Source organism: Orcinus orca, chromosome 6, assembly GCF_937001465.1.
Source record: "Orcinus orca chromosome 6, mOrcOrc1.1, whole genome shotgun sequence".
Lineage (NCBI taxonomy): Eukaryota > Metazoa > Chordata > Mammalia > Artiodactyla > Delphinidae > Orcinus > Orcinus orca.
In genome coordinates, this window is record NC_064564.1 from 52,976,469 (window position 1) to 52,988,602 (window position 12,134).

The 12,134-nt window shown below is 40.5% G+C and overlaps 1 protein-coding gene across 3 annotated transcripts in view; it reads right to left on the bottom strand.

Annotated features, from left to right (window-relative positions):
- The window catches only part of ADAMTSL1 (ADAMTS like 1), a 1,025,773-nt gene that overhangs the window by 42,699 nt on the left and 970,940 nt on the right, over positions 1 to 12,134 (bottom strand). For all 3 annotated transcript variants that reach the window (XM_049711047.1, XM_049711046.1, XM_004276108.3), the window contains one exon: positions 1,744 to 1,956. In XM_049711047.1, the coding sequence (XP_049567004.1) occupies positions 1,744 to 1,956 (213 nt within the window). The remainder of the gene's footprint in view (positions 1 to 1,743; positions 1,957 to 12,134) is intronic.

Genomic DNA, 12,134 nt, shown 5'->3' on the forward strand with positions numbered 1-12,134 from the left:
GTAGGAATGAGATGCTGTTATGAAGGAGGCTCTGCCCTGCGGTAGGCTCCATTTCCCACCGATCTAGGCAAGTCACGTGGTCTCCAGGGGCCTCCGCCGGCTCATCCATAAAGTGAGTACAGTAGCTCTTATCTTGTCATGCTACTGCGAGGACTGGATATAAAGAAAGTACAGGGCCTAGCCCAGTGCCTGGCACATAGAACTTCATCAGTGGCTGTAGCTCTCGTATTTTTTAACCTACTTCCTAAAGTACTCTTTCCTTCCATTAGTTTACCAGAAAGTGACTTTATTTTTCAACAAAGAGATATAAAAATATCAGAGGTACTTAACAATCATATTTAGAAGTCTATACTGGAGTTGGACTTTGTATATCTTACAGAAAAACAGCCTATCCAGAGAGGCTCACTTTTCACGATGATGTCGGTCAGAAAGGCCATTTCTTTGGATTTTCTATTTGGGGGTCTGGGACTGACTGGTAGGAAAGCTGTTAAAAATAACTGGGCTGGGGCTTCCCTGGTGGCGCAGTGGTTGAGAGTCCGCCTGCCGATGCAGGGGACGCGGGTTCGTGCCCCGGTCCGGGAAGATCCCACATGCCGCGGAGTGGCTGGGCCCGTGAGCCATGGCCGCTGAGCCTGCGTGTCTGGAGCCTGTGCTCTGCAACGGGAGAGGCCACAACAGTGAGAGGCCCGCGTGCCGGAAAAAAAAAAAAAAAAAAAAAAAATGGGCTGGTAAATTTTGAATGCTTATTTGCACTCAAAAGATTTGTGTGCTACAAATCTTGCAGATAGGCACTGCCTTCTGGTTTTCAGCAGAGAGTGCCCGTCTGGCAAGAGAACGCAACATTGACTTTCCTGTGTGGAAAGTGAGATGGCGGTGGAGGCCTCAGGAAAATCTCCCCCCTTATGTGCTATTCTGGGATGAACTCTGTCCCTTCCCACGGAAACCTCCATTTTAGGATACGTGCAGTAGAATTTTGCTTTCCCTACAAGTATCACACATAGGCCACAGGTAGAACCAGTCTATGGAAAACTCAAAAGACTCACGTAGTTTCTATAACAAGGCCAGTCTGGGCTCCTTTCCCGCTGTTTTGGGCTCATTCACAACCCTTTCTTGGGGCCGTGAATGCCAGGCCCCACCCAAGGGCTCTCTGACATGCCCAGGTGCCTGGAAGGTGAATGCATGAGCCACGCAGACTCCTCAGTCTGCTCGTGGACAGGCCACAGAGAAGGCGCCAGGAAGGCACTTGGCGTGTGACTGCAGCTAGAGACTTCTGGATGATCAGCGGTCCTGGCACCAGCCCTGGTTCTCCGAGGCAGGGGCAGTAACCACGTAGTTCACATCGAGAGGTAATTTTAAACCAGCTCAACGGAGAAAACTTGTATTTTCTTAGTAGGCAACTTTGCGAGTGTGTGTGTGTGCTCTCTACTAGTTAAACCAGCATAAAGGAAACACATTTGCTTTGCTCTATGGTGAGATCTCCTTGGTCCTGAGCAGCAGTAACATGATGAGCAGAAGGGCGCATCTATGAAAGCAGCACTGACTTTTCTGGGTTCTGCTGAGATGGGGGTGGGTGGCTTTTCTGAAGAGCCTCACCCTATGGCAACACGGTTGGGCTTCCATTTGCATGTTCTAAGAACCACTGGAGATCAGAAATCACTTTGTTCTGCTGGAAAATTAGATTTCCAAGTAGACTCTCTTCTTCAAGAAACAAGCCTGGCACCCAACACCTGAAGGGTTTCTTACCTTGGATCACTAAAGAGGCCTTCTGGACGAGCATTCCCGCCTCATTCTGAGCAAGGCAGCTGAATTCCCCTTGAGACCCGCCACTAAGATTTGCAACCCGGAGAATCCGTCCGGCTGCCAAGATATGATGCGTCAGTCCTGTGGTATTGGCAACTGGCTGGTCACCGTGGAACCAGGTGATATTGGGAGTAGGGTGGCCTTTGATGGGGCAGCCTAGAAGGAGAGGTGAGGAGAGGTAAGCCATGGATAAAGCCAATAAGGACACATTCCTGATGAGCTGTCTGACTGTTTCCATGGGTTTTGAGGCCATACCTTTGATGTGGCTTCCCCATGGCATTTTTCTTATGTTTCCCATTCCCAAGCAAATGGGAGATGTTTTTATGCTCTGGATGCTTGGAGGGTGACTGTTAACTCACTCAATTAAAGTAAAAATTCCTGGGGAACACAAAGTACCTATTTTTGTCTATGTCCCTGTAATAACTTAAAAAAAAATGAAGCAATTAAGATTTACTCATTGGACATTTTCTCAAGTTAATTAGTTCCTATGCCAGTTTTATACTGAAAGAAATCACTTCTTCAAATGCAATGAGTTGGGGGAAAAAAAAACCCCACGTACTATATAGTAATAGTTAGGAATCAAACTTTAATTGGTAAATGTCTAACGTCTGCCTCCATTTTACTCTGCGATTTTCAAGCCAAAAATTTTCAACAGAGACTAGGAAAACAATTTTAAACACTGATCTCATTTCTCTATAGGTCAAGAACCTTGGCCTTCTGACAGCTCTTCGGACAATCAAGCCTGCGTTGGACATGCACAATGTTATACTTACTACATAGTCATTGAGCCTGTTTTGATACATTAAAATTCCAAAATATTAAACTGAGATACGGTGTCTACTCAAGCCTTTGTAGCATAGAATTAGTAAAATAAACTGATTACAATTGTGAGAGAAAACTCATTACCTCTAAATTCGTACTTGCTGAATTTGCTGTTGTGACCCCAGAAACTTAGCTTCCAGAGGAGATTTATTTGGAGGTTTAAAATGCAAGATACATCATTCAAAATTAAAGATAGTGGAGGTTTTCTATCAGTTCAGTTAAAAAATATCTATTTGGTGCCTAGTGTTCTGGGGACAGTAAAGCTAGTTAAGATTATCTTCTCTCTTGCAAGGAGATCCCAGCTGGTATGGGATGCAAAAAAGCACACTAATAAAACTGAGATATAAGGCAGAAGATGAGATCAGTGAGACACACAGATGGTCACAGATGGATGTGTGTGCCGATGGATCTGTACAGAGAATGGATTTTCTAACGTTGTTCTGTGTTCTGGGGGCAGCACTTTTAGAATTTTTATAGTATGGCAGCGTTAACACAGGAAAGGTCTTTAAGAGATGATCTAGCTTACTGCCAGAGGAGAAAACTGAGGCCCAGAGATGTTAAGAGACCTTCCCAAGATCAAGGGGGGCAGATCTTCTATCTGACTCACTGTCTTGTGTCCTTTCCCCCATACCTACTGCTTGTCTGGTTAGACGCCAACACTTTACTTAGGCATCTTGATACCTCCTTCCTTTGTCTGCGTACTCCCTTCATTCCCTTGCCTTTTTACATTTTCACTGTGGTTGTATAGGTTGAAGAGGTGGGAACAGACTACTTTGAAGAAGGGCCCTGGAAAAACAATGCTAAAGTCGACCCTCAAAATTTCAGTATGGAATATCATGTTATAGGACCCAATTTTTCACTTCTCGCCCTGTGGACTCACTCTGCCATGTAACTTTACAGGGCCGTCCCATGATGGGTGGGCTTTACTTCCCCACCTCCTTACTTTAGGTTTGGCCACGTGACTACTCTGGCCACTAACAAACACTAACAATGAACAATCTGAAAAGGAAATTAAGAAAACAATTCCATTTACATGAGTATCAAAAAGAATAAAATACTTAAGAATAAACTAAACCAAGGAGGGGAAAGACTTGTACACTGAAAACTATAAAACATTGCTAAAAAAAGAAATTAAAATCATAAATGAATGAAAAGATATCTCACGTTCATGGGTTGGAAGACAATTTTGTTAAGGTGTCAATACTCCCCAAAACAAACCCAATTCAATCCCTCTCAAAATCCCAATGACTTAAAAAATTGTTTTTGCATAAGTAGAAAAATTCATCTTAAAATTCATATGGAATCTCAAGGGACTCTGAATAGCCAAAACAATCTTGAAAAAGAACAGCAAAGTTAGAGTTCTCATACTTCCTGGTTTCAAAACTTATTACAAAGTTACAGTAATCAAAACAGTGTGGAACTGGAATAAAGACAGACAGATAGACCAATGGCATAGATAGAGAACCCAGAAATAAGCTCTTATGTATATAGTCAATTTTCAACATGGGTGCCAAGACCATTCAATGTGGAAAGGATAGTCTTTTCAACAGATGGTAATGGGAAAACTGGATTTCTACATGCAAAGAATGATGCTGGATCCTTACATTAAACCATATACAAAAATTAACTCAAAATGGATTAAGGACCTAAACATAAGAGTTAAAAGTATAAAACTCTCAGAAGAAAACGCAGGGGAAAAGTTTCACAATATTGGATTTGGCAATGATTTCTTGGATATGACACTAAAAGCACAGGTAACAAAAGAAAAAAATTAGATATACTGGACATCATCAAAATTAAAAGCTTTTGTGTATCACAGGACACTAACAACAGAGTGAAAAGGCAGCCCACACAATGGGAGAAAATATTTACAAGTCATAGATCTGATAAGAGATTAATATCCAGAATATAGAAAAATTCCTACAACTCAACAACAAAAACCACCAACCAATTTAAAAGTGAGCAAAACACTCGAACAGACATTTCTCAAAGATATGCAAATGATTAACAAGCACAGGAAAAGATGTTCCACATCACTAATTGTTATAGAAATGCAAATCAGAACCAATGAGATACCACTTTATATCCATTAGGATGGCTATTATTAAAAGAAAAAAAAAGAAAAAAAATTAACTAGAATTGGTGAAGATGTGGGAAAATTACAACACTTGTGTGTTGTTGGTGGAAATGTAAAATGGTGCAGCAACTATGGAAAACAATATTGAGGTCCCTAAAAGAAAAGTAAACATTAGAATTACTGTATGATCTAGCAACTCCACTTCTGGCTATATACCCAAAAGATCTGAAAGCAGGACTTGAATAGATATTAGTACACCAATGTTTATGGCAGCATTATTCACAATAGCCAAAAGGTGGAAACAACCCAGAGTTCCATCAATAGATGAATGGATAAACGAAATGTGATAAATATATATGATGACTATTATTCAGCCTTAAAAAGGGAATAAAATTCTGATACATGTGACAACATGGATTAAACTTGAAAACATTAATGTAAGTGAAGGAAGCCAGACACAAAAGGACAAATATTGTATGTTCCCCTTATATGAGATACCTAGAGTAGTCAAATTTGTAGAAGCAGAAAATGGAATAGTAATTACCAGGGGCTGGCGGAAGGAGGGAATGGAGTATTGTTATTATTTAATGGTATGAGTTTCAGTTTGGGATGAAACATGGATATGTTCTGGACATGGATAGTGTGAAGTTGTACAACAATGAGAAGGTAATTAATGCCACTGAACTGTACACTTAAAAATGGTTAAGATAATAAGTTTCATGTTATGTATATTTTGCCATAATGAAAGAAATGAGGCAAAAGCTGTGCTGGGTACCAATTTCAATCCTAGACCTCAAGAGACCTGGTGAGTTTTTGCTTGTGCTCTTATGCCTTTGCCATCACTGAAGAAGAACATGCCTCGACTGGCCTGATGATCTCAAGGGGAGGATTAGAGAAATGTGGAGAACAGCCAAGTCACTCCAGCCAAACCCAGTTTAGATCAGCTGAACTAAGTAAGAGCAGTAAGAATAAATGATTGATGTTTTAGCCACTGAGTCTTGCATTTATTTTAATGCAGAACCTCTTTTTTTTTCAGGGGTTGGGTGAGGTAGCTAACTGATACATTTAGGGAGTAGGGGCTTCCAGAGCTCCTTGAGCCATGGATCCAAGGCTTCCAGTAGGGTGGAGTTTCTCCCTGTATACTGACCCAGCTCTCACCTGACCTGGATCTTCTCAGGTACTCCGAAGGAGCAGGCTCCCTACATGCTTCTGGTGGCATCTAGGCATCTATATGCCATGAGGTCCATGGTGGTGTCACTGTACTCCCGTTATGAAGTGGGTGTGAGAATGGCCTTGGGGAGAGGTGTATAGAAATCAGTCCACTGGGGACCTCCAGAGACCAGCAGCACCCACTCCCTCCAGCCCAAAAATGTTGCCTGGAGTCAGACGTGGGTTTCATTTTCTAATAAGAGGCAGGAAAGCTGTACGTTTGTTTAGGCATAGCATGATTTCAAAAGTGAAGCTTGAAACAAGTACAGCTTTTCAGACTTGCTGAAACAGACAGATTTATGTCTTCCTATCACATCTGCTTTAAAGAAAAAGAGGTACCATGTGCTGTTGAGATGCTGGCTCCGTGAATCCTTTCGTTTGGTCAGTGTGCATGGAGCGTGGTGAGGCTGACTAGATTCCAAATTGAAAAATAAGAACCTTGCTATTCCCAAGGAAACAGGAGATACTTGGCCAGAGAATCTCTCATATTTAGCTCTAGTCTTTTTTTCCCAACTCCATTAGGACTGATTTTCTGAGACACTATTTAGGCAGGAAAAGGAGTGGTAGCAGCTACAGGCTATTTTCTATGGCTGATAAAGTTACTTATCTAGGATCCAGAAATCTTAGTTAAATAAGTAGTACATTTACATAACAATTACATTCAAAATCCTTCCTCTTTCCTGGAATCAGAGGCCAGAATGAACAGCCAGGATACCTCTCTTAGCCCATCGGGGTCTTGCATCTTGGATATATTTCCAGGGTCTTCTAGCTTGGTGATCCTAGTTGAGGCATGAGGGCTGCCATGGATATGGTGTTCTTGAAACTCAATTTGAGAAAGACTCTTGAGAAGCAGTGACTAAGACTTTGAGTCTTTGAGAGGCTGCCTTCATAGTAATCCCTCTCACTCTGAAACCTATCCGGGTGAAGATCTGTTTTGTAGAAAGTTTTTAAAGGAAAAGCAGTTTTGTTACTTTCAAATGCAGTTACACAGGTACATGACTCTCAAGGAGAACTCTAGATTTTGAAAGGGCTCTTTGGCTTCTGTTTTCTAATCTATAAATGAGAGCTTTAGATTTAATCAATACTTTTCAAGTTGATGTTCCTTGGGGCCCTAAAGTTTTGCAGAGGTATGGGGGAGGAAGGTGGGGAACCTTGATAGGGAATCTGCATAGATGGGGCTTTGGGGTCTCCGTTCCCATATTACTCATAGCAGAATTACATATCAGGCTTCTGCATAAGAAGATTCTTTTATTGGTAACCAGTGAATTAGATGATTTTTAAGGTGCTTTTAGGTTCCAAGCGTTCTCAGCATCATCTCAAATTCATCATTCTCACCCCTCTTCTTCTCAGATAGGGCAAAGTAGACTTAGTCAATCTATATTGTTTAGGTCAATATGTAGTGAAATTGAATTGTGCCAGTGAAGTGCTCCTGGAAGAGAAGTTATATATGGAGGTTATTCAGGATTAAGATAAGCAGAGATAGTAGAAGAGGAGGGCAGTCTAGAAGATACAGTATGAGCAAAGGTGAAAAGATGAAAAACTGGTGATGTGTCTTTGAGAAATGACTGGTTGACTTGACTGGAACATGGAGGACATAGATGATGCTGGCATGGTGGGTGAGAGATACAATGGGGAGGATCTTGAAGGCCAGAATCTGGTCTTTTGGGAGCCCCTGCAGGTTTCTGAAGATGAGGGGGTGATCTAGGTTGGCTTTTGAAGAATCAGTAAGGTGGTTCTTTCCAAGATGCACTGGCTTGAGAGAAAGGAGAAGCTAGGATATCAGTTCAGAGGTGACAAGAAATGAGACATATTTGCAAAAGTAGCTCTGACAGGATATGAGGAGGATGGGGGTAGAGACAAAGAAGAGAAGCTAAAGAGACTGGAACACTAGTGGGATTGTTAACAGAAGTAGGTAAATCAGGAAGAGAAGCTATTCCTTATTTCTACCCCTAGAGATGAATGTTTAGTTTTAAGCATATTGACTTTAAAGGTTGTGACAGAACCAAAGGATGGAAAAATCCATTGAGATGATAAAGATAAAAATGGAAGTTAGTTAGCGGTAAGAACTGGAGATAGATTTTGGGAACCAGTCTCATAGATTTATGGAAGGAGTCTTCAATGAAAAGAGGTCAGGTCTCAGGACAAGACAGTGGGAGAATTCTAACATTCAGTGATTGAAGAAGAAATAGGAGATATTAAAGGGCTCTGTGGGATAGGAGAAAAATTGAGACCATGTGATGTCATGGGACTCCAGAAAGGAAAGGGATTAAACGAACAGGTTGTTAGCAAATAATTGATTTATATAAGAATTTGTGGAATGAATGAGTGGTTTCATTTTTTTTTAATGAAAATAACTAACCAAACATATTCTTTCCACAACCACTCTCCACCCCATGTGCCCAGGTAATATAAAGGTAAACTTCATTCCAACTCACGTTTGAGTGATCAGAAATTTCAAGTTAGTGGAATTGGAAATAAAAGTGTTCTGTATAATCAGAACATACCATTCAATGCTATGTTCACATATTTCTTTATTTAATTTAAGAGAGAATTTACCTCTGGGTCTTGAATCTTTAGAAGTGTACCAACAACTGTGTTATTAAGAAAATAAAGGATTAAAGAAGAGGGTGAATGAGAATGCTTTAAATGTTGCAAAACAGGAACAGAGTAGATCTCGGCCAGAAAACTCTCAAAACAACTTGACTAGGGATTCTAGCATCCAGTAATGGTGAGTAACTAGGTTGGACTAGTCTTAAAATTTAAACAGCAGCAACAACAACAACAAAATAAACGAAACAACAACTCTTGGAAAGCAGTGAAGAGTGACCAAAAGCAATGGCAGAAACAGAAGGGGAGTCGTCCTAGAAACCCAGGAACTGTAACAGGTGGGATTTGCTACCTAGTGGCTTTTTGCCTGAGGAAATTCCTCAATCCCCAGATGGCCCAGATTGCTGGAAAATGTATAGCTTCACTGTCTTGAGATGTCAGAGGACAGTGTCTGGGGGCTGTTAGAATAGCTGGAAAGTTAAGGGGGGAAATCCTTTAAGATAAACCTTAAAATCTATGTAAGTCCTGTCCAAATTCTTTTTAGCAGACCCCAGAGGAACCCAGCAAAAGAGCATCAGCTAGAAGCTGCCAATAGAGTGGAGAATTCAGTCGGTGCCCACTGCAGGGAAGACAGAAGTTGGAATTTGAGCCCAGCCAAATTAACTGCCTTTTAGAACAAAACCAAACACTCTTCATAGGAACATAACAGAATGCCAAGTCTCTCTAGTATATCATCTATAATTTTCATTATACTGGGTTGGCCAAAATGTTCGATGGTTTTTTCCCATTAGATGGCTCTAGTAGCACTTAGTTGTCTTTAACTTCATTCAAAACAAATTTGTTAGATTGTATGTGACAGCTGTCATATCAGCGTGCATTTAAAAAAAGTTACCAAAATTGGTGAATTTTTGTGTAGCCATTTTAATATTGTAGAAGACAAAAAGCAACATTTTTGGTATATTTTGCTTTATTATTTCAAGAAAGGTAAAAATGCAAATGAAACGCAAAAAAAGATTTGTGCAGTGTATGGAGAAGGTGCAGTGACTGATTAAACATGTCAAAAGTGGTTTGTGAAGTTTCATGCTGGAGATTTCTCGTGGACGATGCTCCACGGTTGGGTGGACCAGTTGAATTTGACAGCGATCAAATAGAGACATGAATTGAGAACAATCAGTGTTATACCATGAGGGAGATAGCCGACATACTCAAAATATCCAAATCAAGCACTGAAAATCATTTGCACCAGCTTGGTTATGTTCATGGCTTTGATGTTTGGGTTCCACGTAAGTTAAGCGAGAAAAACCTTCTTGACAGTATTTCTGCATGTGATTCTCTGCTGAAACGTAATGAAAACGTTCTATTTTTAAAACAAATTGTGATGGGTGATGAAAAGTGGATGCTGTACAATAATATGGAACGGAAGAGATCATGGGGCAAGCAAAATGAACCACCACCAACCACACCTTCATCCAAAGAAGGTGATGTTGTGTATATGGTGGGATTGGAAGGGAGTCCTCTATTATGAGCTCCTTCTGGAAAACCAAACAATTAATTCCAACAAGTACTGCTCCCAGTTAGACCAAAAGCAGCACTCGATGAAAAGCGTCCAGAATTAGTCAACAGAAAGCACATAGTCTTCCATCAGGATAATGCAAGACCGCATGTTTCTTTGCTGACCAGGCAAAACCTGTTACAGCTTGGCTGGGAAGTTCTGATTCATCCACCATATTCACCAGACATTGCATCTTTGGATTTCGATTTATTTAGGTCTTTACAAAATTCTCTTAATGGAAAAAAATTTCAATTCCCTGGAAGACTGTAAAAGGCACCTGGAACAGTTCTTTGCTCAAAAAGATAAAAAGTTTTGGGAAGATGGAATTACGAAGTCGCTTGAAAAATAGCAGAAGGTAGTGGAACAGAAGGGTGAATATGTTGTTCAATAAATGAAAAATGTGTCTTCTGTTTTTACTTAAAAACTGAAGGCACTTTTTTTGCCAACTCAATACAGTTAAGAAACACTAGATAAGAAAAAAATGTGATCCATACTTAATAGAAACAGCAGTCAACAGAAACCAGTCCTGAGATGATGCAAGTGTTATAATGAATGGACAGTGACTTTAAAGCAGCTATATAAATATGTTTAAGGAGTTAGAGGAAAGTCTACTCATAATAAATGAAAAGATGGAGTATCTCACTAGAGAAGCAGAAACTGTGGAAACAAATTCTAGAGCTGAAATGTGCAAAAAATGAAATGAAAAATTCACTAGATGGGCCTAACAGAAAATTGGAGATGACAGGAGAAAGGGTCAGTGAACTTGAAGATAGGTCAGCAGAAATTATCCAGTATGAAGAATAGAGGGAAAAAAGACTGAAGGAAAATAAACAGAGCTCCATGGACCTGTGGGAAAAAGTTTAATATATGTGTAATTGGAGCCCAATATGGAAAGAAGAAAATTAGACAGAAACATAGAAGAAATAAAACTATCAAATCTCCCAAATTTTGAGAAAACCATAAAGTTTCAATAAGGTTAACAAACACCTAGGAACATCATACTCAAAGTGATGAAATTAGCAGATTAAAAAAAATCTTGAAAGCCATGATGGAGTAATAAGGACTGGGTTTACTCTCTTGCCATAAATAACTAGAAAACTGGACAGAAATGTATGAAATGGCTGTTTTCAGACATTAGATTACAGACAGTAGAGGGCTGTGATCCCTGAAAGAAGAGAAATAGATTACGTGAGCCTGGTGAATTCTCTGCCTTTCTGCCTGGAGGTACATTCTGAGCTGCAAAGTAGGGAGGATGTATTAGTTTCCTAGGTTGCCAGAACAAAGTACCACAGACTGGTTGACTTAAGTGACAAAAATTTATTGTCTCACAGTTCTGGAGTCTAGAAGTTTGAGATCAAAGTGTCAACAGTGTTAGCTCCTTCTGAGGGCTGTGAGGGACGGTCTGTTTTATCTATTCTAGCTTCCAGTGGTTTCCTGGCAATCTTTGGTGTTCCCTGGCTTGTAGATGCATCACTCAAATCTCTGCTTTCACGTTCATGTGGAGTTCTTCCTTGAGCGCATGCCTATCTCTGTGTCCAATTTTCTCCTTTTTATAATGACACCAGTAAATTAGATGAGGGCCCATCCTAATGACCTCATCTTAGCTTGATCATCTGCAAAGACTCTGTTTCCCAATAAGGTCACATTCACAGGTACTGAGGATGCGAGATTTCAGCAACCTTTTGGGGGGACACAATTCAACCCACATCAGAAGACTATCCCAAGCAGAGCATGACAGTCTGGACTAATTAACGAGACAAAGAACAGAGTTCAGTGAGGTTGAGGCAGCCGGAAGTTGAGCAGAATTCTGGAAATGAGGGCGTTACGTAGAAAAAGGGCCCCAGAAATATGCATAACTTCCTCTTGAGTCTTTGCCCAAATGAAGATGTACATGCATAGAGTGAAACTCTAAAAGATTGACCAAAGATCAGTCAGGGAGCTGTGAGTTTCCTATTTCCCAAAGCTCAAGTAGGGCTAGAAGGGCTTCAAGTTCTGACCAGCCAGAGTGCAACATCCTTGTTCATCATCAGAGGAACTCAGTAGAGATCCCCGAGGAGCCCTAGGGTAAAGGTCACTATAGACCTGCTCTAATCAAACTTAAGAACAAACTTCAAAAAGATCGAATTT